The sequence below is a fragment of the Vombatus ursinus genome, unplaced genomic scaffold, assembly GCF_900497805.2.
Source record: "Vombatus ursinus unplaced genomic scaffold, bare-nosed wombat genome assembly UNPS02014852.1, whole genome shotgun sequence".
NCBI classification, from domain to species: Eukaryota; Metazoa; Chordata; class Mammalia; order Diprotodontia; family Vombatidae; genus Vombatus; species Vombatus ursinus.
In genome coordinates this window covers 8,517,627-8,544,129 of record NW_020954630.1, presented here as the reverse complement: position 1 = coordinate 8,544,129, position 26,503 = coordinate 8,517,627, and the positions used below count along the sequence as shown (strand labels likewise).

At 36.6% G+C, this 26,503-nt stretch overlaps 1 protein-coding gene across 2 annotated transcripts; it reads right to left on the bottom strand.

Moving 5' to 3' along the window:
• Window positions 1-1,064: 1,064 nt before the first annotated feature.
• NOM1 (nucleolar protein with MIF4G domain 1) lies at window positions 1,065-26,490 on the bottom strand. 2 transcript variants are annotated; one of them, XR_003567212.1, is made up of 11 exons: window positions 25,559-26,490; window positions 23,290-23,411; window positions 21,034-21,229; window positions 15,914-16,237; window positions 15,334-15,444; window positions 10,437-10,601; window positions 9,132-9,253; window positions 5,494-5,626; window positions 4,741-4,872; window positions 3,926-4,139; window positions 1,928-2,014 (listed from the first exon to the last, which is right to left on the bottom strand). XR_003567212.1 is itself a non-coding variant. In XM_027840998.1 (10 exons), the coding sequence occupies exons 1-10, from the start codon at window positions 26,462-26,464 to the stop codon at window positions 1,370-1,372; spliced, it is 2,385 nt and encodes a 794-aa protein (XP_027696799.1). In that variant the 5' UTR covers window positions 26,465-26,490; the 3' UTR covers window positions 1,065-1,369. The 2 variants fall into 2 exon arrangements, 1 of the variants encoding a protein (XP_027696799.1); XM_027840998.1 differs by lacking the exons at window positions 3,926-4,139; window positions 15,334-15,444 and adding an exon at window positions 1,065-1,544 and having other exon boundaries at window positions 1,905-2,014.
• Window positions 26,491-26,503: the final 13 nt, after the last annotated feature.

The window sequence follows — 26,503 nt, the reverse complement described above, 5'->3', positions numbered from 1 at the left end:
TAGGAGCTTGGCTAGAGAAGCTTGTAATAAAAGCCTACTTGTGACTGGTGGGATTTCACTTAATTCACTTCTTTCTAACACCTGCAGCCTCCACTCTTTGTTGTCTAAACCCAGAGCCTGATAGAGGGGCATACATAGGGTTTTAATTTGGCACAGAGTGGAGTGCTTTCTGAGGCTGCCACTGAAGAGAGACAATCAGCATGTAATGGGCACTGGAGAGGTCTTGTGTTGCTTATGTAATCTGGGATCTGACAGTTTTACATACTCCAATTTGAACAATCCCCCCCCCCCCCAAAAAAAGAAATAAAGGTGATAAAAACTGACTTTGTATCCTGAATATAAAATGTTTCTTCTAGTTTAGAAAAATAGAAGCTAGAGATGTCTAAAAATAGCTGGAGTGGGTAACATATCTCATGTCAAAGCTTATTAATAAAACTGACATTTAACATCAGCTATTTATTATGCTGGATGCTTGCGTTACCCAATTTATTTACTACAAAATAAAATTCATTATAAAATGGATCTTTTTTGGATTTTACTCAAAGGATTGTTTACCAAAAGAGACTCATCATAAAGTGATTTTACAGTAAAATTTGGATTCAGTCAAAAGGCCACACTTAAGGATTTAGAAGGTCATATGGGGCCTTAAGGCCAAAGGTTCCCCACTCCTGATCTAGTTGGTCAAGTCAGAAAAGTTCTAAGGCTACTAATACAACTGCAGCTGTTCTGAGTCCTTTGTGTATATTCTTTTATTAACTAGAAAACATTTGGAAGCCAACAACATATATACTTATTCCCCCCCAGTGGAAGTAGTTTGATCTTGTTGCCTTTTCCAAGGTTAAGGTTTACTACTCAATTAAGAATTTGAGCTTTTTACATCTTTTTCATTTCCTCTTTTGGAGACTTTATCCTCATATCCTGGGAGGGCAAAGGGTTATTTAGACAAACGCAGTAAATTCAGAAAAAGAAATAAAAGAAAAAAAAAACCTATACATGGACTATCTAATAGTATGCTTTAAAAAAAAATACAATAGAAATTACATTTAAATAATTTTATTGTGGGAATTCTTTTTTATAAAAAACATTCAGTCACTAATGACATTGAATTTTTTTCATGATTATTGCACCATCTAGTGGTCTACTCTTAATTTCTATCAAGGTCTCATTACATTCAGCGATAGAAAACCATTTTCAATATAAAAATTGTATAAATTATACCCAATATACTTTATACACATACAACAAAGACACATAAAAACAAATAGATTCTTGTAAAGTCTTATTCTCATGTCTAGAAATATTGGCTCTGTCAGCCTAGAAATTTTCTGGTTTTACCAACTCAGTCCAATCATGACCCTTTCCCACAACACTACATTTTTAAGGATGATTTTCCTTGCAAAGATTTTGTTGCAAGATCGGCTCTTTCTTTAAGTGCATTGGCTTCTTCAGCACTCTGGAGGGCCTGTGCATTCCTCAGTAAGAAATGGCTAATAAAAAGCTTCAAACCTTCCCGCAACATTCCCAGCTTTGGGTTGTCAGACACTCTGGGGAAAAAAGTGTAAAAATATGAGAATCAACAAAACTAGTTTCTTTTATATATCTCCTTATACCAAAAATATGTATAAAATGAAAAAAATCAAGGATTAAATATGGCAACAAAATCATTTTCTAATAATAATACTAAATTTAGAACAACTTATGTACTGACAGTATTAGGTTGTTTTGTTTTCCACATCAAACACTTTGTGGCAAAATAATTATAATACCTATTTAAAATGAAACTTCAAAAATTCCCTCCATAAAATTTGCCATTATAGATGGAATCAATTGAATGGAAGAAAAACCAAGGAACATTGCACTCTTCAAGTCATATTCTCTCCACATGTCATAATCTTATTACATACCTGCCAAAAATTGTGGCAAGTTCTTCAACTTCTGTTTCCATTAATAGCATATGTAATATTTTCCGTAAAAAGTGGACTCTGGGTTTGTTCAGTTCACTGAATTCAATTACCTAAGATAATATTAATTCATAATAATTAAAAAGAACTTTAAATACAATTACATTTTTTCCTAGTGACTTCCAGATATATGCCATTGGAAAAAGAAAAATAATGCTATTCTGAAAGAGGTTCTTATTTTGTTTTATAAAATTATGAAGCAGACAACAATACATTACTTTACCGACACATTTCTAATGAACCACTACTTCTAGTCATGAAATGAGAGGCCAAATCTCCACGTGCTTCTTTACCAAAGAAGAGGGCCAAGTGCATTACTGTATCACTATAGACTAGATGCTTGCACGCATTACCTTTGTTTCAATTTCCCTCTCCATTATAAAATTTAATGTAGGGGCAGCTAGGATAGAGCACTGCACCTGGAGTCAGGAGGACCTGAGTTCAAATTCAGCCTCAGACACCTGACACTTACTAGCTGTGTGACCCTGGGCAAATCACTTAACCCCACTGCCTAGCAAAAAAGACAAAATAAAAAAAAAAAAGAAGAAGAAGAAGAAATGGGCTTTGTTCTTGGGGCAACTAGGTGGCGCAGTGGATAGAGCAGTGGCCCTGGAGTCAGGAGGACCTGAGTTCAAACCTGGCCTCAGACCAAATACTTGACACTTACTAGCTGTGTGAGCCTGGGCAAGTCACTTAACCCCAACTGCCTTAAAAAGAAAGAAAAATTTAATGTGTAAACTTACAGAAAATTATAAATTATGAATTACAAAAATATGTATAATTAGCAAATCAGCAAGTTTATGGGGACACTAGAGATAACTGTACAGAAAAGCAAACTGAGGCCAGAGAGACTAAATAACTTGCCCGAAGTCACATAAGTGTGACAAATCCAAGAAGCAGGATTTAGAAACAACTCCAAAATACTCTCCAGTAGTAGTAGTAGTAGTAGTAGTAGTAGTTGTAGGTACTACTACTACTACTACAACATCTTACTGTATCCACCACAAGTCCCATAAAATTCTTAATACGTTATGCCAATATCTTAAAGTCAGAAAAATTAACAAACTAAACAACACAGCTGAGGTACGTATCTGAATGTCAAAATTTAATGTCCAAACTGAAATAAATAACTTTAAGGGCCCACACGTAGAGTAGAAATAGGAGTTAAAGTTTCCTTGAGCAGACATAATACTTTAAGGAAAAACTGTAGCCTCGAAGCGCACACAGACTATGCACTTCATTGATATTTGATCACATTCTTTTGGTACAGAGATTGACAATCTAAGTCAGAGTGATTCTGGATTCTAGTTGAACTAACAGCACAAAAAAGTGTGGAAACACCCACGCTGTTAGGTCAGGAGCTGCAGGCCTGTATTTCACAGCAGCCAGGAAAGGGATAAGTCCTGAGCACACGCTGGCTGCCCATGATGTGTCTGCTTCTGTGATGTGTCTGTACGAGACAAAAAGCTAGGAGGACGGCTCAGTTCCCCTCTTTGTGGTGGCTCTGCCTCTGGAGTCAGCTCTCCCTCATGGGTTTTCTCTTTCACAGATCCCTCAGCCTACAGACGCTCTCTAAAAAGTTAAGTATTTCCACCTTTACAAGGCTCCACAATCCTTCTTGCCCTGAAAAATAACAAGACTCTAGGATGGTTGTAGATTAGGTTCAGCCTTTTCACTTGGTGGATGAAGAACAGAAGTCACTTAAGTAACTCATTATTAGCAGAGATGCCAAGGAAGGGAATGCTTCTCAGACACTCTGGGTAGACTGTCAAGCCCATTAGATACCCAGCAGCTCAGGGTATCTGTTGGAAAACTTCAACTGGCTTCAAGGGATAAGATTATGTCCTATTCTCAGTCAGGTACCCCGAAACACAAAACTGACTTGGTGTCCTTCCAAGACTGCCCTCCTCTCCCCAGGAGGAAGCATGACCGACATGGGGACAGAGCTGTGCTCCAAATCCTACCTTGGCACTTCCTGTGTCTGTGACCTGGGGAGGGAGCCACCCAACCTCACACTCCTGGAGGCAACTCCCAAGAAGCTGCCAACCTTCACTGAAAGAGGGAGCTTCCTCCCTTGGAGTCACCTAGATCAGCAATGTCCCAGGGCCAGTTCTCTATGCCTCTCTCAACAGCCCAGATTTCCCAATTCTCCAGCTTAGTCTCAGGAAGTCAGTGCCACTGAAAAGAAGCTAAAGGTTATTTCTAGCAATGAAGACAGATAATCCAGATGATAAGCAAGCCATAACCTCTCTCCCATTTCAGTCAATTATTATCTACTTAGATTCAGAAAAGTCCCAGTCTGAATGCTGTGGGTGGTTTGTTATTGGGATTCACACAAAAATGGGAGAGAGAAAAGTAGTCATCTCTGATGATGAACATCAGGGACTCTGATCCACTATCTCATTTCCAGACCAAATGACAGAATTCCCTAGACATTAACCTACCTCTATAAATGTGGGCACACCCACACTTCTAAGTTTCCTTATTTTCTCTGAACATTGGCATATGTGTATTTCCAAGAATTAAAAGTACAACTTGCACGTTAACACTAAATTCAGTAATATAAACACTCACCTAGGCTAGTAATATACCTCTGAACATGCTTATTGAGTGTACTGGTGCAGGGAATAAATAAACTGACTACAGGTTCATTGGACACACATATGATGTTTGATTATTATAAAGAGCTATAACAAAACAGCAGAAGTCATTTAAAAAGATTTATGTTTAACCAAGAGTATTTTAAAGGCTAATATTAATTCATTCATTAATTACAAACCTTAAAGATAGAAAGTGGAAGTGACTTTTTCTTCAGCAAGTGGGCCACCAACTGCACAAAATTAGAAAATGTAGTAGCTGACAAATTTTCTAAATCCCGAAATTTGTCCCATATGCTGAACTGGAATGTCATCTACTCCAAAAGAAAAAAAAATAAAATCACAATGCAACAAATACACAGGTAGAAGTGGGATGTAACATCATAATACAATGCCATTCTATTCCTTTCTCATTAAAAGAATGCTATCATAAAACATAATTTATGATTAAATATAATATTTGTTGATACTTCAATGAATAGAGATATGAAAAGCATGACCCTTATTAAAACATTGTTACTATAAAATGAAATCTTTTGGTTAATAGCAAGTTAAAATGTATTTAATCTTATTAAATATATAAAGGCTTCTGAAAGCAAATATACCAGTTTCTTAGTAGCTAAGGATTCTTATAATGATTTCTTTCAAAACCTAGTTTCCTAATTTAAAGTGGACAATAATACACTGAACTGAAATATGTAAAGTACTGCTTAAAGAAACTCTTTAGCAGAAGACATAGAACTAGGTGACGAGAACTCAAGTTGTAAATCTGGCTCTGAAACTCACCTCATCTGTGATATAAATTATGTCACATCTGGAGCTGGGGGGTGTGGTGCAGAGGAGGAAGAAAGAATTGTTGAGGGAAAGGAGAACAAAAATACATCTGGCCAATGAGTAAACTTCAGTACTTATCTATTATAAAACATTCAACTTACCTGAAATCTCCTTTCATATTCACAAAATTTGCTAGCCAAATATGCATAAAAAGGATTATATGTTTTCTCTTGTAGGCAGCAATCTATGAGGACATGAACTATCTCTCTTTCTTGCTGATCCTTGAGTCCAAGTCTGCAAGTAAGAAACAGCAATAAATCAGAAATCATTTAACTTCCAAAATTTTAACTCTTTTAAGACAGGAACTACATAAGTAAAAGAGAACGAAATCTCTTTGAAATAAATTTTGAAAGACAGAATCTGAAGAAAAAAAATCTCTTAGTAGAGGGCAACATTAGAAGAGAAAGAACACTGGATTGGGAGTCACAGATTGTAGCCCTGCATCTGTTGCTATCTATCTGTATGACCACAGACAAAATCTTTTATTTTTCTCAGCCTCAGCTGAGCTTAGAGCAGATATTTAAGGTCTCTCCTAGCTCTAAAATAAGGCCAGATCAATGCTGATATAAAATCATATGTGAGCTTAAGAGTTAGATCTATTTTAAGGCAATCGTTTGGCCATCTAATACTTTTCACCTCAAGAGGTGAAAATTGAGGTAGGGTTTCCAGAAATCTGGAAGCCATGGGGAAGAAACTTTTTTCTTGTTTCTTCTTAGCTAAAAAAAAAAAAACATTAAAGTTTTTCTACCCAACCACTTATAACTAATATTTTTTTTCCTTTTTCTATCTCTACTTGAATATTACAACTAGATCATTTGACATCAATACAAATTGCTGATAAATTAACACTAATTATTTTGTGTCAATAGTTTAATTTTTAATATGTTAGACAACCAAAGCCAGTGGTGCAAAAGCCCAGCAGGAAAGTAATTTTTCTAATATTTAAATGAAACCAGAAGACATAAGGAAGTTGTGGCTAATGGAAAGATTAATCGTGGAGGTATTCTACTTGGAGAGGCAAATAAGGAATTGGAAGAATTGGTTTCATATGCTCAGAGGCAATAAGAAACATCATTTTATGGGACACTTGGTTATCTTGTCTTGTCGTATTTATGAACTTGGGATCATTACAGATATACAGTTGGAAGGGACCCCAGATGCCATCAAGTCCAAGGGAAGTTCAAGGTCACCCAGGTATTAAGCATCAGAGGTGAGATTTGAATCCAGATCTTCTGACTCCAGAACCAGTACTTATTCCACCATGATGCCTCCTACAAGCATAAAGATCACCATGAAAATAACTTCTGTTTATATGCTAACATCAATGGACTGAGGATAAAGATAAACCCTATGAAGAATCTGACAAGATTTTGTAAACCAAGCCAACACATACCTCGATACCTGGTAATTTCAATGCAAAGGGGGTATAGAATAAGACAGAAAGAAATATGGGAGAAAAAGTAATTCGGAATTAAGAAACTTTAAAAGAGGCTCAAGTATTATAGACTAATCAGAAGCTTCATGCTTGTATAGCATGTAATACTTCAGAAGAGAATAGGAAGGCACTAGAAATGGCAAGCACTAAACATCTCAAGAAAATGAAATAAACTATGGTTCAATAGATGGAAAATGTATTGTCATTAGTGTTGGAGTAGTTTTAAAATCAGCTGTCTACATGCAGTGAAACCATCCATTAGTTAAAGCAAAAGTAAAAATGAACACCAAACCAGAAGAGAGGATAATGAGCAGATATTGTCATCAATTACAACAGCTTTAGCCTGAATTATTCAAACCTTGAAAAACAAGAAACAGAAAAAAGAAAGGATACTTTTTACACCATTTCTAACAGAAGTTTAACTGATGTAAAGAAGTTACCACAAGGAATAGGAAAGAGTTCAGAAATAGCTTCCACAAACAAAACACCTAATCTCTCTTTGCCAAGACAAGAGAAAGACAAGGCAGCCAAGGGCAGCACTAGCTTAAGGGTACAGAACCACTGTTAAAATGTGGAAGGTTAGAAAGTTTTGCCTCAGGAAACAGGTAAAGAGAGTGGAGATGAAAGCAAGTCTTTGGATAGTTTGGCTTTGTGCTGACTGCATTAAGCACTAGAATATTACAGGGCCACTTAAGAGCCTGGCTTAACAATGCACAAAGGAAAAAAACCAGAGAAACATCTCCTGCCAGATCATGATGTACAGCTGGCAAGGCAGTCAGTCCACTGAATTATTAGTCTGCCAGTACATATATTGTGGACAGAAGTGGACAATAAGCTAAAAACTGTGCAGCCTCCACAATCATAACAAGCTGCTTCCACATAGATGCGCGCGTGCGCACACACACACACACAAGCACAAACATATACTTCAAACATGAATACTGTCTTGGTAATGCTATGTGGCTGAGAGGCAGCTCACTATATTAGATAAAGAGCTGTTTGGTCTAAGACCTGGGCTCCAATTCCGCCTTGGACATTTGCTAGCCATGTGACTCAAACAGACACATTGGTCATGTGGCAGAGCAAGAGGTGACCAACCAGTAAATGGCTTGTGTGCAGCACTGGTGTGCTTCTGATGCACAGGGAAATTGAGGAAGGCCTGTGGCCTACTAGTAGAACCCTTGTAGTGAATATATGGGACAATATAAGCAAGACAGGATGGGCGTGCAAGAATGGGTTATAAGCTGCATTGTTTGATGACATCCCAGATCCATCTGAGTGAGAGCTGTGTGACCATGGGTATACCACTTGACCTTTCTAAGCCTCCGTAAAATAAGGATAGAACCCATGGCATCTACCTCACAGCATTCTTGGAAGGCTCAATGAGACAACGTACATAAAATGTTTTGCCAACTTTCAAGGGCTATGTACTAGTCATTATCGTGATGGCTCTAAATCAGGCAACATCCTCCGATTTACCAGTACTGTACTGGTACCCTAGAAATGTTAGAAGACCTAAGAGGGTGGCACATTTGATGATAATGATGATACTGATAATAGGTAGCATTTCGATATCACTCTAAGGTTTGCAAAGTGTTTTGCAATTATTATCTCATTTGAACTTCACAACAGTCCTGGGAGGTAGGTACTATAATTCTTATTCTCATTTTACAGTTGAAGAAATTGAAGCAAACCGATGTAAAGCGAATGCTTTCTGTTTTACATAACAGAAAGCACCACAGTTGGTGAAGTAAATGTTCTAAGTCGAAATAAAAAACTTAAACAGCAGACTCCTCATTAACTTAAAAGTTTTCTTCTGTACTTCACTGGGAGAAGAAAGACAATTGCTAGAAAGTAAACTGAACCGAGGTATTTAGTTTTTATAAAAAGCAACATTTCCAAAGTAATGGGTCTGTTCAACTCATTAAACCATCTAGATCAAAGTACTACATAATATAATTCATGTTCACAATAAATGTAAGGTTTTTACTACAAGCTCATCCTTAATAAAAAATTCAAATATGTTTGGTATATACAGTACCTCTTAAGGCAGTAAAGAGGACTAACACACTTCAAAAAATATTTGTTCTTTTTCCTCATATTCTCCTCAATTAAAAAAAAGGAAAAGAAAACCCACATAATAAATATTATGGTCAAGTAAAGCAAATATCCTCAGCCAATGAACTTAAGAAATGTTTTCAGTTTGAAGATCAGAAAGGACCAATAATTCTTTGATTTAGCTCTAGTCAGAGACAAAAATAGTCAAATTACAAAAGAAACTTGAAAATTCCTATATGTACTTACTTCAGAAGCTTTTCAAAAGCATCCAAAAAGTCTTCACTAATCATCAATGTACAGAAAATATTTCTTCTGATATCAGTGTTCATTCTCTGCTTTCGGGCAAGCTCTAGTATCTTTGAACTAACCTTGAAAGAATCAAATATAAGCCATGGCTAATAAGCACATTATGGAAGCTTCTAAAATTTAAGTCTCTAGCAAAAAACTTCTGTAATTTTTTTTTTTTTTGCATCCTGACCCCAAAATAAAGTATAAGGAGAAATTAGGTGCTAAGTAATAAAATCAAAAGCTACTAGTGAAAGCCTATAGCATTAAAAACAAATCAAACACCACCCCTGTCCTGTACAAAGTTTAAAAGTTACAAATTGTGGGTTACATAGACATAACTAATGCAGCTAGAAAAAAAAATGTGGTACTAGCAGGTACTCAAAACTTTGCTGAACTGAATTGCTTGGACATAAATGATTTAGTCTTATAAATGAAACCTTTCAATGAGGAAAGAGACAATCATTTAAACTGCTGGTGCCTTACAAATGAGAGGGAAAGACAGAAACAGGAAAAGACTTAGAGAAAGCAGTAGGAATAGATGGGTAACATGCTTAACTGAGAAAAGCTTACATGCTAACAGTACAGTTTATGTGACTCATGAAAATAATGAACTAAAATAAAGATTTTAAAAATGTTTGCATTAATAAAAGACCTTTCAAGACTCAAAACTGCTTGCTCTAATCAGTATTGCATTTCTCTCTCTGTCACCTACTCTAACTTCTTTAACTATAATCATTAAGGTCCCTTCCAACAGTAAAGTTCTAGTACAATGAAAGCTTGCATATTTATAGGAAGCATATTTCATAACAAAAAGAAAAATTGATCAAACTGTGTGGCTTCTACTTTGGAATGAGAAAATTAGAGATTATTCTTTTAGTTTTCAAAGATGTGTGTGTTGGGGCAGCTAGGTGGCACAGTGGATAGAGCACCGGCCCTGAAGTCAGGAGGACCTGAGTTCAAAGCCGGCCTCAGACCAAACACTTGACACTTACTAGCTGCGTGACCCTGGGCAAGTCACTTAACCCCAATTGCCTAAAAACAAAAACAAAAAACAAACAACAAAAAAACCCCAACATAGATATGTGTGTGTATTTGCATAAACTTATTAATTCAAGAATTATTAAGGGCCTACTATGTGCAAGAGATAAAAGCTATACATGTCAGTCATTCTTCTAAAAAGCTTACATTTTAGAGGAAATATAAACAGAATAGCATAATAAGAATGAAATTCAAATAAAAACCCTTATTATTAGTTCAGTTTACCGTTCCTTTAAGTTGTTTCTGCTGGCTATGACTGTTGCTGTCGATCATTGGGGCTCCACTCCATGATGATCCCACAATCCACCACCTGCCAATCTGCTCTGCATTCAAAAGGCTTTCCCAGGAGACTCGAAGTTGAGTTTCTTTACCAGAACCACTGTTTCGAATCTATTTTAAAAATGAAACAATTTTCATTGTAGATTTTTTAAGTTGGTTTATACTTTATACTAACATATTCTTACAGCTAGTTCACGGACATTTAAAAATGACAGCTTTTGGGGAACCAATTAACTACATTTAAAACATCAAAATAATAATTTAATCATGGCAGTGAACATAATGTATGTGTAGAGACTATATTCTAACCCTACACATTTTATCCTACTTGGAATATCTACTTTAATTTCATGGCTTTAGTCTATTTTGCTAGAACTTTTCAGTACTGAGTTTACTTATATATTTTTCATTTAATTCTCATAGAATTCAAGAACATACTGTTAACTAAAACACAGAAGTTAATCTTATGAAGGAACCTACCCTCCCCACTAGTAATCAGATTTCTATTTCCAACTTCTCTAGTTATTGCCAGAGTTCATATTCCATAACCGTGTTTCTTCTTCCCTTTAAGGGGTTAAACCTCTCTGAGGTCTCCCTATCACCACAAGGGGAAATCTCAAATCCACATGAATGTGAATGTGGTTGTGTATATTCACTCAGGGTTGATTTATAGCACGGGTTCTAAAACAGTTTTTGTGTTATGTACAATTTTGGCAGCCTACTGAAGCTTATGGAACCCTTCTCAGAATACTGTTTTTGAATACATTTTAAAAAAACCCCACATAAGATTACAAAGGAAACCAATTATACTAAAATACAGTTATCAAAATATTAAAATAACAAGTTCATAAACACCAGGGTAAGAAAAGTCAGTGTTAAATTTCAGTACAGACATTCTCTGCCTTTCCAGTCTCTGCTTTTGAAAACTTTTTCTGCATTCAGGGGATCATACTAAGTAAGGCTTCGAAGTTTGGCCTCAAGGTCCCCTTTGGAGCTACTATTAAGAGGAGTCAAATTCCCAGATCACTGGAAGATCAGCATGGTATAGTGGTAAGGGTATTAGCCTTAGAGCCAAAGAATCTGGGTTCAAATCTGGGCTTTGTTACTTACTGCTTGTGTGACCTTGAAAAAGTCACTTTTATTTTTTTTGGGCTTCAGTTTCCTTATTTGTAAAAGGAAAAGTTTGGACTCTATGACCTCTCAGGTCCTTTTCAGGCCTTTTTCTGTAATCCTATTACTGTCTAGTGTTCATGCTCTAGAGAAAATTAGTTATAGTAAATCATTTGAGGATACTGGTTATTAGCAAAACAGTACAGTTTGCACCCCCCACCCCCAATTCTGTCTATAATTTGTAATTTGATGCAGAGATGGAATAGAAATGGAAACTGTTTATCTTACACAAAGGGATGTTGGATTCATTTTTCTATGGAAAGGCAAATATTAAGAAAGCAGAACAATTATCCAACTCTTGCAAAGCTTATCATTAGCTATTTTGAGACTATGCCTCCATAGATGGTAAGGGAACAAAAGTGAAATATTTTCTTTTAACCCGTAACAGTCTTATTCAAAGATGACCTTACTTAAAACCAAAAAATAAATTGCCTGAAAATCAGAATAAGTAAGACCCAAAATTATGAATGTACCAATTTGTCTACAGATATTAAACATATCATAGAAGGTAGTTTTCTCCAGTAGTATGCCTGATTATGTCAGCTTATTCTTTGTGTTTAAAAAAGCTTAACTAGTGTATGATAACGCATGGTAACATCCCTACCTCTATAATCCATTGAAAGTGATATTCCTGAACACTTTGAGACAGAACAAGCAAATGTACACTTCCCCAAGAAGACAACAGGTCCTCAGAAGGGATGAGATGCTAGTTGTTTTAAGACAGAGATAAAACACTGATTGTTGGGTTCTTGGTTGTTAGGTGAAAAGATATGAGGGAGAAGGGGTTCAAATATTGCTACTGTCAACAAGTGAATAACTGGGTATGAGTTTACCCTGACTGGTGGCTAGGTTGCCTAATTAATCAGTACACAAACAACACATTTGATATACCAAGTACAGATCACATATATTCAATAAAGGCTCATTATATAAAAAAAATGTCAAAACAAGAGCTTCTATTAAGATTTAAGTTTTAGAGGCTTTCTTGCCTAAATATACATATGTATGCTCCTTTAATTAGACCTGAGAGCTATATTAACAATAGTAGGAACTATTTTATAATAGTCAATTTATATCGTTCAGTGTTGTCTGATGTCCTGAATAATGGACTATTAACCAAGAATCTATGAACTTATTTTGTGAACAATTTGATAACTATTTCAATATAGTTGGTTTCCTTTATATAATCCTACGTAATTTATTTTATGCATTTAAAGACATTATTTGGAGAAGAGATTCCCCAGGCTTTACCAGACTGCCAAGGGGGGATATATCACAAAAAAAGGTTAAGAACCCATACTGTAAATAACGTACAGAGTTCTGAAATGATTAAAAACTATGTAATCCTAGGATGACATCAATTCTTGGTGAATTTAATATTTTGGAGGTGTTTGGTTAGAGTTTGACTACCCTATGTTTGACTCAACTGTTAGTCCACTGGTATTTGTGTTAACTGTGTATTAGTAATATTATAGCAGTAAAAATACATAATATTTGAAGGATCTGTAGGGAATTTTCTTGTAATAGTTCTCTCTTATCAACGAACATTACAGCTTGTCAATAACTTAGCAGATTAAGACCTAGTGAGGTGCCTGAGGCACAGAAATATTAAGTAATCTGCTATGGTCACAAAGCTAGTAAGTGTCAATGGCAGGATTGGAAGCTTCTTGATTTGAAGTCTTCTTTACTTAAAGTCTAGAGCTCTCATGCCTATGCCATACTTTTCCTATAAATAGTTTTTCTTAATGTGCAAAAAGGCTTCTGTCATTATTAAGGGTACAAGAAACAGTATGGCATGGTGGAGAACTAGCCTCTTGAGTTAGGAAGACACACTGAAACTCTGCCTCTGACACCGACCCTGATTAAGTCACTCAACCTTTTAGTACCCCCAGGGAATACTTCAAGACTGTAAGATTTGTTCTGGTAGAAAAAACTGCCTCTCTTGGAGTTCCCTGTACCAATTAAATCATAGGTTTGGTTAAAAATATGCATCCTTAAATTATGGAAAACTCTTTAACGAGCTAGTTTCTTCTTTTGAAGTGAAATGAAAAACTCCTGTAATATATATTACATATATTATGCATGCCTAAGAAATGTAGTGCTTTCAGACATCAATTAAATTATTTAGTAAAAGTCTTTTTAGACTTAAAAGCAGAATAAAATCTAGAAGGAGGGAAGCATAATTTAAGAGTTTTCTGGTCTTTCATCAGATTAAAAATGCCATCATTCCAAAAATTAGTAAAATTATAGTCTCTGCTAAATAGAGAACAAAAATAGAAAAAGCAAGGATATAGATAATAAGTTTAGAGTTTTGTTTTTGCTTAATATCTGTCACCACCATTCCAAAGGACTTTGACAATAATACCAGCAGACGATTCATGAGGCTCACACACATTTCAGAATAAGGAAAAACGTGAAAAAGACAAAAGAAGTTGTCAATGCAGCTCTAAGAGCTGTCATTATCTTGTATTTCACAAATTGTACAGTAGAGCTCAGGGATAAAATTTTCCAAGTCTTTTTGTTTTCCTTTTGCTGTTCTCCCCAACGTATGAAAACAGTCTCAAAACGGGGAGTTGACTTGTCTGTTGCCCAATTACCTTCCTAATTAAAAAATAAGGTTGTAAAAAGGAAGTTTTCTAACAAGCAGTAATATTATATATCTGTTAACCCCTATAATCTCAATAATCACATTAAAGGTGGCCAATAAAAACAAGCAGCACCATTTTCTTGAAGTTTAATTAGACTTTACTTAAAAAAATTACAAATAACCAAACTTGCCAAAGAGAGGTATTAGGGAATAATGATTTATACCACAAAAGAACCTTTTATAATGAGAATTCCTCTACTGCAATTAAAATGTACTTATAAATATGTATTAATATTGAATTACTTATAAAATTCAATTAAAATCAGAAATGTCATTTAAGTGATATTAACCTAAATGATTACAAGGGATTAGCTTGTTTAAAGTGGTAGACCAAAACTGGCTCTTCTCACTTAGACCACACTGTAAAATGACAGACAAGGTCTGCCATTAGTCTCCAATATCAGTCAACTCAAGATTTTCTTAATATATGATTTTTAGATTGATTATTGCTGTAAACAATATCAAAACAGATTAAATAGATGATTAGACTAGTCACTATGACGAGAGATCTGCAGTAGTCATAATTATGATTTCAACAATTCTTACTTGTACCCTGTGAAATTTGGGTCAGATTTTGATCTTTACTAAAATTATTACTTTCCTATACCCTGACTTCTGAGACTATAATCAAGGGTATATATTAGCCAACATACTTCAATATTTTAAACATATCTAAATTTCCTCACTGAGAATTACCTTGTCCAATGCAGAAAACTTCTGCAACTTAACAGACTTGTCTTTTACTTTCACTAAAACAACAACAACAACAACAAAATACATCACAGGGAACCATCTAATCTGGTGGAAATTATTCCTCACATTAAAGAGGCTGGCTCTCAGACCACAGACACACCCATAACTGGAGCCTTTCTGGTTTAATAGGACCCACAATGGAATAGCCTCAAAGACATGAGGTCACCTCCATGCCTAAATGAGGCATCAAGAGTAGGACTTTAGTATGGAGTTAACTGGCAAAGTAATCTAAAATGTAAATTAACATTAAACTACTTTTTTTTTTTTTTTTACCAATGTTCTCTGCAGTTTTCTTAGTTTCTCTACAGGTTCAGGGTCATAGCCTGGAATTTTGCGCATGTCATTATTCTTTAGTGCCAACATAGTCTCAAGCATGAATCGAATCTTTAAAAAAGAGAGAGAGAAACACTTAAAACTATAGTGAATAGTGCATTACTTAAATGGGTAGAAAACATATCCCTGTATATATGTATAGTGATTCATTATATTAATTCTTTTCTTTAGGGTAGGATATAAGGAATTTGCATTAACATAACCATTTATAATTGTTCTGAACTAGACTTCAAAATTCAAGTCAACATCATTAAATGTAGTAACATTTATGTAAACAAAGAAGGCAGTTGATCATGTTCCTTTATAGTCAGATTTAAAACTTCAGATTCACATTTATCTGCAGTCTGACAATTTTAAGGAGTTGGATCGTCCACATGTTAAAACTAATTTATAAAATTAGCTGAAGTAAAGAGCTAGGCATGAATTATCTATAGAAAATTAAATCTAATAGTTTACCAAGTTGTTTTTTGCTAATTCTCATCAAGTGTATTTCTTATGCTGTTCAATTATGCAATCATACCCTAGTTTGATCTTGGAACTTCTTGCCTACTCCACCGGCTTTAGTCTGGGCTTCAGTGATCAGGTCCTTCAGGGACAAAGCATCATCTTTTCTCAAGGAAAAACCTACATTTTTCAGCATTAGGAGAATCAATTCAATGTCCTTTTCTGTGAAAGTTCCAATAAGTCTTTTTAGAATGTCAAAGATGAGTAGAGATTGTACCACATGGAAGTTATATAGATGGGCAATTATGGCAAAAAGGTTGTCACACTCTTTTCCCTCACTACCAGTTTTATGTATTTCATCAAATTTCTTCACCACAGCTTCCAAAAAGTGAGCACCAACCTGAAAATAGATAGTTAAGAAGAAAAAAGTACATTAAAAAAAAAAGTAAAATTTTCTTTGGTTCCCCTTTTGTTAACCAAATTTAAAATACTTCTCATGAACACATACAAAATATACAGCATAAAAGGTGAGCTTCAATAGAGCACCTTAATCTCTAGTGTTAAGTACATCTGTACAATGCCCTGTATAACAGATATTTAATAACAAAAAATAATTTTCAGCATCTGAAACAGTAAAAATATATGCAGAATATTTCTCTGAGATTCAGTTTTCTTTTAAAAGATTGTACCACTTCCTAAAAACTAGTACTAAGAAAAAAAGGAAAAAATGGCTAAGGACATTGAGGCCATTTGATGTGAACTCAATCTTTTAGCAAACACAACATATAAAAGGAAAAGCAGAATTATGCAGACACAAAGAAACATTCATATGTGTACTTTCTGGTTTTGAATGGATTTAAATACAAAACAAAATTTTAAAGTTTAATTTTAAGCCTGCATTTTAAAATTATGCACTAGAAATAAAACCTGACAAGGAAATTTAATATAGTCTAACATTACAAATACAAATATATGAATTACAGCAACATTGCTACATGAATAATAAGAAGAATTAAAAGTTTATTCAACATCACACATTATTTAATATGGGAAATTTAAGAAAGTTTACATCCATCCGGAATTTAATTTTGATTCAGAAAAGACCAATAAAAAATATTTCATCAAACGACACCACGGTCTTTAATATATTTTTGTACAGGTTCCTGTGAGGATGTTTCTGCCATTATAGAATTAAAAGAAAGTTTAATGGAACTAGCATCCTGAAATAGCTCATTATACCTTGGCAAGAGCTTCAGTGGATATCATTAGCCAAGCTGCAGTAATGACTTCCCCTTTGGAACAAGTAATTTCAACTGTCTTTCATGCTATTAGCTAAGGTACAGACGATAAGTATGACTAATAATCTCATGTTTGCAGATAAAGTAAATCCTTGACATGCTGTGAATGGTCATTGTCCACTGTTATCATAACTCACTGAAATGCTAAGCTATCAGTGCTAAAACCTGATAGTAACTTTGCTCAAAAGTGTAACAATATGATTTAGGAAGACCTAAGCAAGTCCAGAAATGGCCATATAATGGCACTGTATGACTGCAATCAAAAGTTACTAAGAATGGCATTCAGGTGTTTCATTACATTTCATAATGGACAGGAAGAACTGGCTTACAACATTAAAGTACTGAAGAAAAGAGTACACCTCCTGGAAATAAAAGATAATGTAAAACATAGAATTAATTACCAACCATTTATGTGCAGATTATTCACAACAGAAATTACTTATACACTTTGACTTGTTTTTCTCTCTCTTATTCACTCACTAACCATTTGTTTAAGCATTTAACACACAGGAAATACTGTGTTAGGTGCTGAGGAGAAACAAAGATAACAAAACATGGCTCCAACTTCATGGTGTTCAGACTACAACAGAGGAGATATGAAACATCCACAGTATGAAATATTATATAATAAAAATACAACTACTGTGTAGAAGAGAATATGAGATTGGTACAAACTGCTACAGGAAGTCAAAGGAAAAATATTTCTGAGGAGGGAGCTCACAGAGAGCTTCGTGTAAAAGACAAAATTTCAGGAGCATTTTGAAGAATGAGTAGGATTTCAAACAGGTGGCAAAGGAGTGAAAGACATTCTAGTTGTACCAACTATTCTTAATATATACTACCTTAATGTAAACTAAGTCTGGCTGGCTAATTGATAAAATGATAATCAGTAGGGGTACACACCAGTGGGGGCTTTTGAGCTATTGTACTAGAAAGCCATTTCCCAAACTTTCAGAGTTTTACCCTAGAACCTAGTAGTTAGCTACTTCTTGAGTAGTTAGGTTAGAAGACTGAGCCAAGAGCAATGTGGAACAGCAAGTAGTACAATTTGGCCAGAGCAAAGAGTATGTGGCAGGGAGAATAACAAAATAAGGCTTGACTCCTTATTGCCTATAAAATAAGCCATCTCCCATGCTTGGAATGCATCCCATCTTCATCTCTACCTTGGTCCTTAAACACTCAGTTTAGATGCCACCTACTCCATGCAGCATTCCTAGATTCCCCCAGGTGTTAATACTGTCACACTAATATTTTATATTATATTTACTTTTTGTACATGCTGTATTCCCTCTAATAGAATCTCAGCTCCCTGAAGACAGAATTGCTTTGTTTTTAATCTTTGCATCTTTAGTGCACAGTGTCAATAATTGTCTGTGGAGCTGAACTGAAAGCACTGGGTGCTTACAGATTGTATAGAACCTTGAATGCCAACCTAGAGGTTAAGATTTTATTTAGTAAGTAATAGAAAACCACTAAAAAGTACTGAGTAGATGAGGAACATTAGATGTATGCATAAGGAAGATTAATATCTATTTGCCTGGGGGTAAAGGAAGGATTAGAGAGGCGCAAGCATGAAGGTGGAAAAGCTGGTTATCAAGGAGGCTTCTTAAATATAGTCTAGGTGGGAAGCACTGATGACTTGTAGTACAGAGTAGGAAAGAAATGAAGATAAAGATGCGAGATGGTATGAAAGAACACAGCAACTCATTGGACTTAATAAGAAAGAGAAGAAGCAAAGATAACATTAAGGTTTTGAGAATGGGTGACTAGGTAAATGGTAACAGCAAAATTATACAGATGCCTACAAGAACACTTAAAACAAATCGACTAAAACACTAAAGTAATATGAACCTAAACAGAATGGACAAAATACAGGAAAGTCAAGGCAATTACAAGTTAAGGAGTCAGTAGGAAGGGAAGCTGTTAGGAGAGTGACTGAAAACTCTGTCCTTTGCCACTGTGCTAAAAATTGTTATCAATACGTATCAAATTTAGAGATGACACAAAGCTATGAGGGATGCCACACACTTGATGGGAAAATCTAGAATCCAAAAAGGTCATGATGAGCTGTAGAAATGGGCTAAACTCAAGAAGATCTTACTTGTATTGGGGATCTGCTGATCTGACTTAATGTCCTATTTCCTTCCAATACGCTGTCAATTCCTTGAGGATTTTCATTCTTGCTTTGTATTCCAAATGCTCAGTACAGAGTCTGCCACAAAGCAAACACTTAATAAAAGCCTGTTTAAGATTAAACATAATAGGGATAGCTATGTCTTATACTTGGGTTAAAAAAAAAATCAACTGTCCAAATACAGGAGGGGAAGAGACAGTTGTTGAGGAAAGGAAAAAAAAAAGCAAACCACTGTACCTTTGGGTTTAGGTTAATTAAAATATTAAATGAGTGTAAAAATGCCTGTCAGAAAAACTGAAGTGATTTTTATGCTGTATTAACAGAAACACAGTATCTAGAATGAAGGAAGTGATATTCCCATTATAAGGTCCTAGTCAGAGCATGTCTAGAATTCAGTTTGGGGTTACACATTTAGGAAGGACCTTAATAAGCTTGAGGATAATTCTAGTAAGAATCACTATGATGGTTGAGGGAACTTGAAACCATACCATATGAAATTCAAATGAAGGAATGGAAGATGTCTAACTTGTATAAAAGCAGCCTTATCAAGGGATAACTGTCTTCAGACATCTGAAGGGTTGTTCTATGGAAGAGGGATTGGACTTGTTCTAGCTGAACTCAGAGGGCTGAACTAAGACCAAAGTATGGAAGTTACAGGTAGGCAGATTTCAGTTTGACATAAACAAAAATTTCCCGTTCAGTTGTTTTTCAGTCATGTCCGACTCTTCATAAACCCATTTGGGGTTTTCTTGGCAAAGATACTGGAGAGGTTTGCCACAATTAGGACTGTCCAAAAGTAGAACAGCAATCTCAGAATATTAAGAGAAATGTCCAAGCAAAAGCTAGATGACCACTCTGTTTAGAAAAGGTTCTCATTTCAGTTAAGGATTTGGATTAGACAAGCTTTGAGGTCTCTTTCAACTAAGGAAATCTATGAAATCTCAGAGTAATATATGAAGAACAACTAGAAAAGATAGAATGGAAAACTGGGAACAGTTGATCAATAAGCATTATTTGAGCAATTGATTTGAACATCTACTTTTGGACTGTTTTTGTTGTGATCGAGTCATTTGTCATATCTGACTCTTTGTGACCCCCATTGGGGTTTTCTTGGCAAAGATACTGGAGTGCTTTGCCATTTCTTTCTCCAGCTCGTTTTACAGATGAATAAACTGAGGCAAACAGGATTAAGTGACTTGCCCAGCATCACACAGGTAGTAAGCATTGGAGGCTGTATTTGAACTCAGGCCTTCCTGATTCTAGGCCTGGCACTCTTATCCACTACATCACCCAGCTGTCCTGTTTTTGGACTATAGGAGACAATTATCAAATATGGTTCCTCCTTCAAATACTTTACAGGTTAGTTACAAAGATAAGCTCAAATAAGACTCTACACCTGAATCCACCCTTGACACATACTGGGTCCTCTGGCAAGTCATTTAAACCTCCAGAGGCCTGGGAAATTCTTGAAGCCTTTAACACTTTGTTGTAGAGAAATTATCAATTTGCACTGATAAAGGAAGGCTCCTTACCAGGAGCTCCCTATACCTAAATTGACTGGCCTAATACAAAACAAAAGGATCAACTGTGAAGTATATAAGGCAGAATAAGGTGCTAAATTGGGTATTATGAATTTTAAGTACTAGAATTAAAATAATAATGAAATTTAAAATATTCTCAAGAAAGAATATAAACAATGGGCTGATATAACTTTAATGCAGTGAAGACATATGAAGAAAACTGAGAAAAGGAAAAACTTCTTACCTCAATTCCTACGGTGTGGTGAAGAATGCTAACCAAAAGGACATGTTCCATCATCAGTCTGGCAGGCAACACAGCTTCAGTTACACAAGCATTCATAAGAACATCTGTCAAAGTATCATTCATATCCTTTCTACTGTTTGCCATGTATAGCTCTTCCAGTTGTCCACTTATAGAAGCCATGTTAGGTTCACTCAACCTATAATAAAAATTGTGTTTCTTTTCAAAAATTTATTTCATGTTAACTTATAAAATTTTAGATCCTCTCAAGACTATTAATCTTAATTTTTGTACTTAAGAGCTTCAAATTTTATTTTCTATTTGAAAAGTTCTTGGATGCAAGTTAAAAAACTCAACAAAACAAAATACCATATCCTTTTAATTCTAAGTATTTTTTCCATTTAGAACACTTTTATCTTACTCTGAAAAGGGTTACTACAAACAGATACTAAACATTTAATTAAACTAACTTTTATTTTTATTTAAGAAATATTTATTAAACTCTTACTCACTGGAAGGTACTGAGGATAGAGAAATAAAATTCCCTCCCTCAAGAAACTTGTATTCTACTGGGAGAATTTTTAAGGTATTGAATATATTATTCAAAGATAATAAATATATTATTCAAAATAGTGTACTCTTTACAGTACATGTTACAGATATCATTACAGAAAGAATGCTACACTGAGGCGAGCATAACGGAATCATTCACAGTCACTTTCCCATTCATCCTTCTGCTGAACATAACGCCTTGAGATTCTCCTCTTGGAATAACAAAGGTCTATATATAGTCCTCTTTTAAAATTCTGTCTTGAGTGCTGCAAAGGAGAATCCTAGGATAGTGTACACTTAATTTTGTCTTTCAGCCTTTTACCTTTGGGATGCAGAGAGACCTCCATTAAGTCCAGAGTTAACTTTTTTTAGTGTCATGGATCTCTCTGACAGCCTGAAGAACCCTATGGACCTTTTCTCAGAATGTTTTTAAATGAATAAATAAAATATATATGATTACAAAAGGATCCAATCATACTGAAATACAGTTATCAATTTTTTTTTTTAAAACAAGGTCACGGACACCAGGTTAACAATCCTTGCTCTAGAACTTTAACTGAGGAGAGAGATTAAGCTGATTTATTTTTAAAAAACAGGAGGCCAACAAGGACCTTGTGCCAAGATTTTATTGATCACACTGAGCTCTAGAATAGTAATATATAGAAGAAAACCTTATAGTTTTTAAGTTACCCACAAAAACCCCCCATAAACAATGTTCCAACTATTTCTCCCCAACCAGTGTGCTACCCTGTCAGTAAGATATACAATAGTCTTTTCTTAACATGTAACCATATAGAGCAGAATTGCTTCTTTTTCATTGACCTATGGATAGCCTGGATTCCAGAGACACCATATCTTTTTTGCCCAGGTCTCCTCATATAAATTATATTTCTTAAAATCTTTGTGGGTTAGGGAGTCTAAAGTAGAAATCGACCTAATTAATATTATTCCATTCTTGTTCTTTCAATGATGTCATCAATAACAACAAAGGAAAACAAGAGGAGTTACAAACATCTTAGGATGCATGTACACGACATGTAAAAACAACCTAAAACCAGAAAAGAATAGCAAAAGCTATGGTGGAGAGTTGAGGAAGAGTGATGTTCCCAGGCAGAGGTGAGAATGCTGGTGCTCTCTGAATCTGACTCAAAGCTACTATTTTAGAGGGTATACTTAGTTCCTCTACTTCTTCACAGAAAGGAGACTTTGTAGAGTGGAAAGACATGGATTTATTCTTGCCTCTGACCCTAGCTTTGAGATCATAGACAATTCCCTGAACTTCTCAGGAAACTCTTTAACAACGCTTACTTAATAAGAGATGATTTAAAACCACACATTTTCTGACTTCCTCCTAGAAGGGGGCAAGGCCAATTTCTATCTATCCTTCCCAAAGTAGGTAGAGGGTGATTCGTAATATGTGATCTACTCTAGGCTTTTTTTAGCTAGGACAGAGGGAGAGAGTACAGAAGGGGGCCTTAGAGAGGAGGAGGATTCATAGGATGAACAAAACTTGAAAACTCATGGTTTGGAATGTGCTGCTTTCCCTGTAGAAAAAGTAGAAAGTATTCAATAATAATCTAATCGTTTTTCCTGCCTGCTGTTTAAAATTTAATTCACTTAAAAATAATGTTCTATATCTCCATGGAGAATGATCAATTTGGCTAATTTCAAGACACAATAGAGTCCTCAAGAATTGAGATATATTACCTGTTAATTAGACCTTTCACATTTTTCTTTAACCTTTCTAGTTCTTCCTTCTTTTTGGCATCCACTGTTTCCTCAGATCTTCTCACATGAGGTGGGATATACTTTGCACTTTTACAAAGAACCTAATTAAAAGGATAGAAATAAATTAGTGAGATAAATTTTCTATTAGAAAAAAATCCAAAATTCATTTGCAAATTGCCTTTTTGTCATAATCCCATTAAAGTATTAAAAAGCTAAAAATTAATGGGGAAGGTAATAAGGATTCACGTTTATGTAATGCCTTAAGTTTTATAGAGGGCATCCCCCACAAAAACTCTGTGAGGTAGGCAGTACAAGTACTATTGTTTCCATTTTACTAAGGAAATTGAAGCTTAGAGAGATGAAATGATTTCTTCAGGGTCACAGAGTTAAAATGTCAAAGCTGAGATTCAAACCAAATTTTGACCTTTCCTCACTGCAAGTTCTGATCTATCTACAACACAGAGGCATAACAGCAAATATTCACGTAGGGCATTAAAGTTTATGAATCATTTTCCTATAAACTAAATATTGATAATTATTAGTGACAATTAACAAAACATAAAGAATTTATAGAGTGGAGATCTAGTTCTCGACAGTGGCCTGTTTCATACCAACGCACATGTTAATATCCTCTATTGTACCAGTTTGTGCTCACTGAGTTTATCTGAGTATCACAGCACACATGAATACAATGTTAAACCAGATTAAAAGGTACATAGGAGAGATTCTTCCATATTAAGAACACGTTAAATTTACTGCATGCATAGCACTGTTCTTGAGAGCACCTTCAATTCATAAACATAGTTCTAGAGCAAAAATAGCATGAAATAATTCAATATTTGTCCAAAACACCATGACACAGGAAACAAAAATCTGTCTCTTGCACAATAAATTCCCAGATTGATAAATTAGGTCAATTCCTTGTAGAAATACAACCTGGCAACTACTTCCAGTAGGTGCACAGGCCCCACCCCATCTGAAGTCCCACTTACCAAAAATCCAGAAGACAAAATTGTCCTTGGTACTATCTAATGGTTCAACATCAGAAAATGGTATTATTTTGTTAATAAAAATGACACTCATGAAGATGCACCTACCTTGCTGCTCTACATGACTTATAGCAGAAACCTCCTATATTGGTGCATCTAGGTGGCTCAGTGTATAGGGCACCGGGGCTGGAGTTAGGAAGACCCCAGTTCAAATCCAGCTTCAGACACTTAGTAGATATATGCCTCTGGGCAAGTTACTGTCTCAGTTTCCTCATCTGTAAAATGAGGACAACAATAGCACCTACCTCCCAGGTTGTTGAATGAGGGTCAAATGAAATTGAAACATGGCACACAGTTAAGTGTTATATAATTTTTATGATGATGATTTGATCTTTGCATCTATCAGAATGTGAGCTTCTTGAAAGTAAAGACTGCCTTACTTTCCACTTCCCCAGGAAGGGGCACAGTGCTTTTCACATTTAATAGATTTTTTTTTCATTAATCATCATAGATAAAAAGTGTACTTTCTAGGAGGACCCGCACCTGTAGAAAACATGATCCTCGACTCCTCGGGTCTGCAAGGTAGGTAGGTAGGATCAAATAGATACATCTCCAGCTCCTTTCAAAGCACTGCTCAACTGTGAACTCCTCCCCCCTAGTTTTCAGTCCTCTCTTGACGTTAAATTATACCTACTTACTTGGTTGGACACAAGTTGTACCACCTAGACCCACTGGAAAGTAAGCTTCCAGGGGCACCTAGGTGGCGCAGTGGGTAGAGCTCCCGTCTTGGGGTCAGGAGGACCTGAGTTCAAATCCCAACTCAGACACTTAACACTAACTAGCTGCGTGACTCTGGGAAAGTCACTTAACCCCAATTGCCTCACCAAAACAAAACAAACAAACGAACAAAAAAAAAAAAGTAAGCTTCCAGTTGGCTGGGAATGTTTGGGTTTCATCCTGGCTTCATCCACGGGGATTTTCCATTCACTTTTAGTTCTTTAATAGTTTAATGGGAATATGACAAAAGGCAAGGTACAAATTAATTTGGAATTTTTTTCTCGTAGAAAATTTATCTCACTTATTTCTACCCTTTTAATTAAGGTCTATATAAATAGCCAATACATAGAGACCCTTAAAAAATGCTAGTTGGATTGAATACCTTAAAAGACAGACCACCACCCAAAAGGGTGCTTTAAGACCAAAAAAAAAAAAAAAGGCAAAGTTTTCACGGACAAGAAGGTGATGTTTTTGCACTTTACCTCCTTGGTGGTGCTCTCATCCTCAGAAGAGGCATCTTCGCTATCCTCATCTGCAAAACGCACCCTCTTCCTGCCCTTTCTCTTTTCCTTCTCGGCCTCTACCTGCGTGTCTGCGCTGTCTTGTTCCTCCTCGTCTTCCTCGTCCTCTTCTCCTTCTTGGAGACCCTCTTCCATTATTGCCTCCTCCTCCCCGTCCTCGTCGTCCTCGTCACTGTCTGCTCCCGAGTCGCCCTCGTCACCGTTCCCGTCCAGGCCGCCCCCTCGGGGCGCCGGCGCCCCCTCCCCGTCCTCGGCGTCCTCCTCCCCGTACAAGGCGGAACCGCCGCCGGCCTCCAGCGCCCCGAGGATGTAGTCCAGGCCGTCGCGGACAAAGCTGGACGGCAAAGCCGCGGTGGCGCAGCCGCCGTCGCCCTTCTTCTTCTGGCGGCGCTTGCTCAGCCCCAGGCGGCGCTCCAACTTGCGGATCTCGCGGTCCTCTTCCTCGTTGGCCGCCAGAAGCGCCCGTTTCCGAGCCGCTACGGCGGCGGCACCGGGTCCCCGGGCCTGGGCCTGAGGGGGCCCGCGGAGGGGCCTGTTCTCGGCCGGCGGCTGCTGCGGCCTCTGCTGCTGCTGCTTTGGCTTCTGCGGCTTTCCGGGGGCCGAGGCCGGAGCCGAAGTCGGAGCCGCCTGCTTCTGGTTCTCCCCGGCGGCTCCCGGGCCCCCGCCCTGCCCCCCGGTCCGCTGCAGCCGGCGGGCTTTCCTCAGGTGCCTCTTCTCCTTCCTCAGCTCCTGGCGGCGCTTCTTCCCGCCGGGACGCGGGGCCGCCCGTGGTCTGCTGCCGTGGCCCGTACCCTCCGCGCCGCCGGGGGTCTTGTCTCCTGCGGCCGCGTGTACGAACTCCTGCACCGCCAGCCGCAGCCGCTTCATCGCGCCGCCGTGGCGGCCCGGGCCGGCCTTGCGCTTCAT

What these genes read in the sequence shown, in the direction of transcription:
- NOM1 (XM_027840998.1), bottom strand. Translation starts at nt 26,464, where the DNA reads ATGAAGCGGCTGCGGCTGGCGGTGCAGGAGTTCGTACACGCGGCCGCA. An exon ending in ACCACACCGTAGGAATTGAG is followed by an intron (nt 16,238 to 21,033) that starts GTAAGAAGTTTT and finishes ATCTATTTTCAG; the next exon opens with GTTGGTGCTCACTTTTTGGA. An exon ending in TTCCACTTTCTATCTTTAAG is followed by an intron (nt 2,015 to 4,740) that starts GTTTGTAATTAA and finishes ATATTATCTTAG; the next exon opens with GTAATTGAATTCAGTGAACT.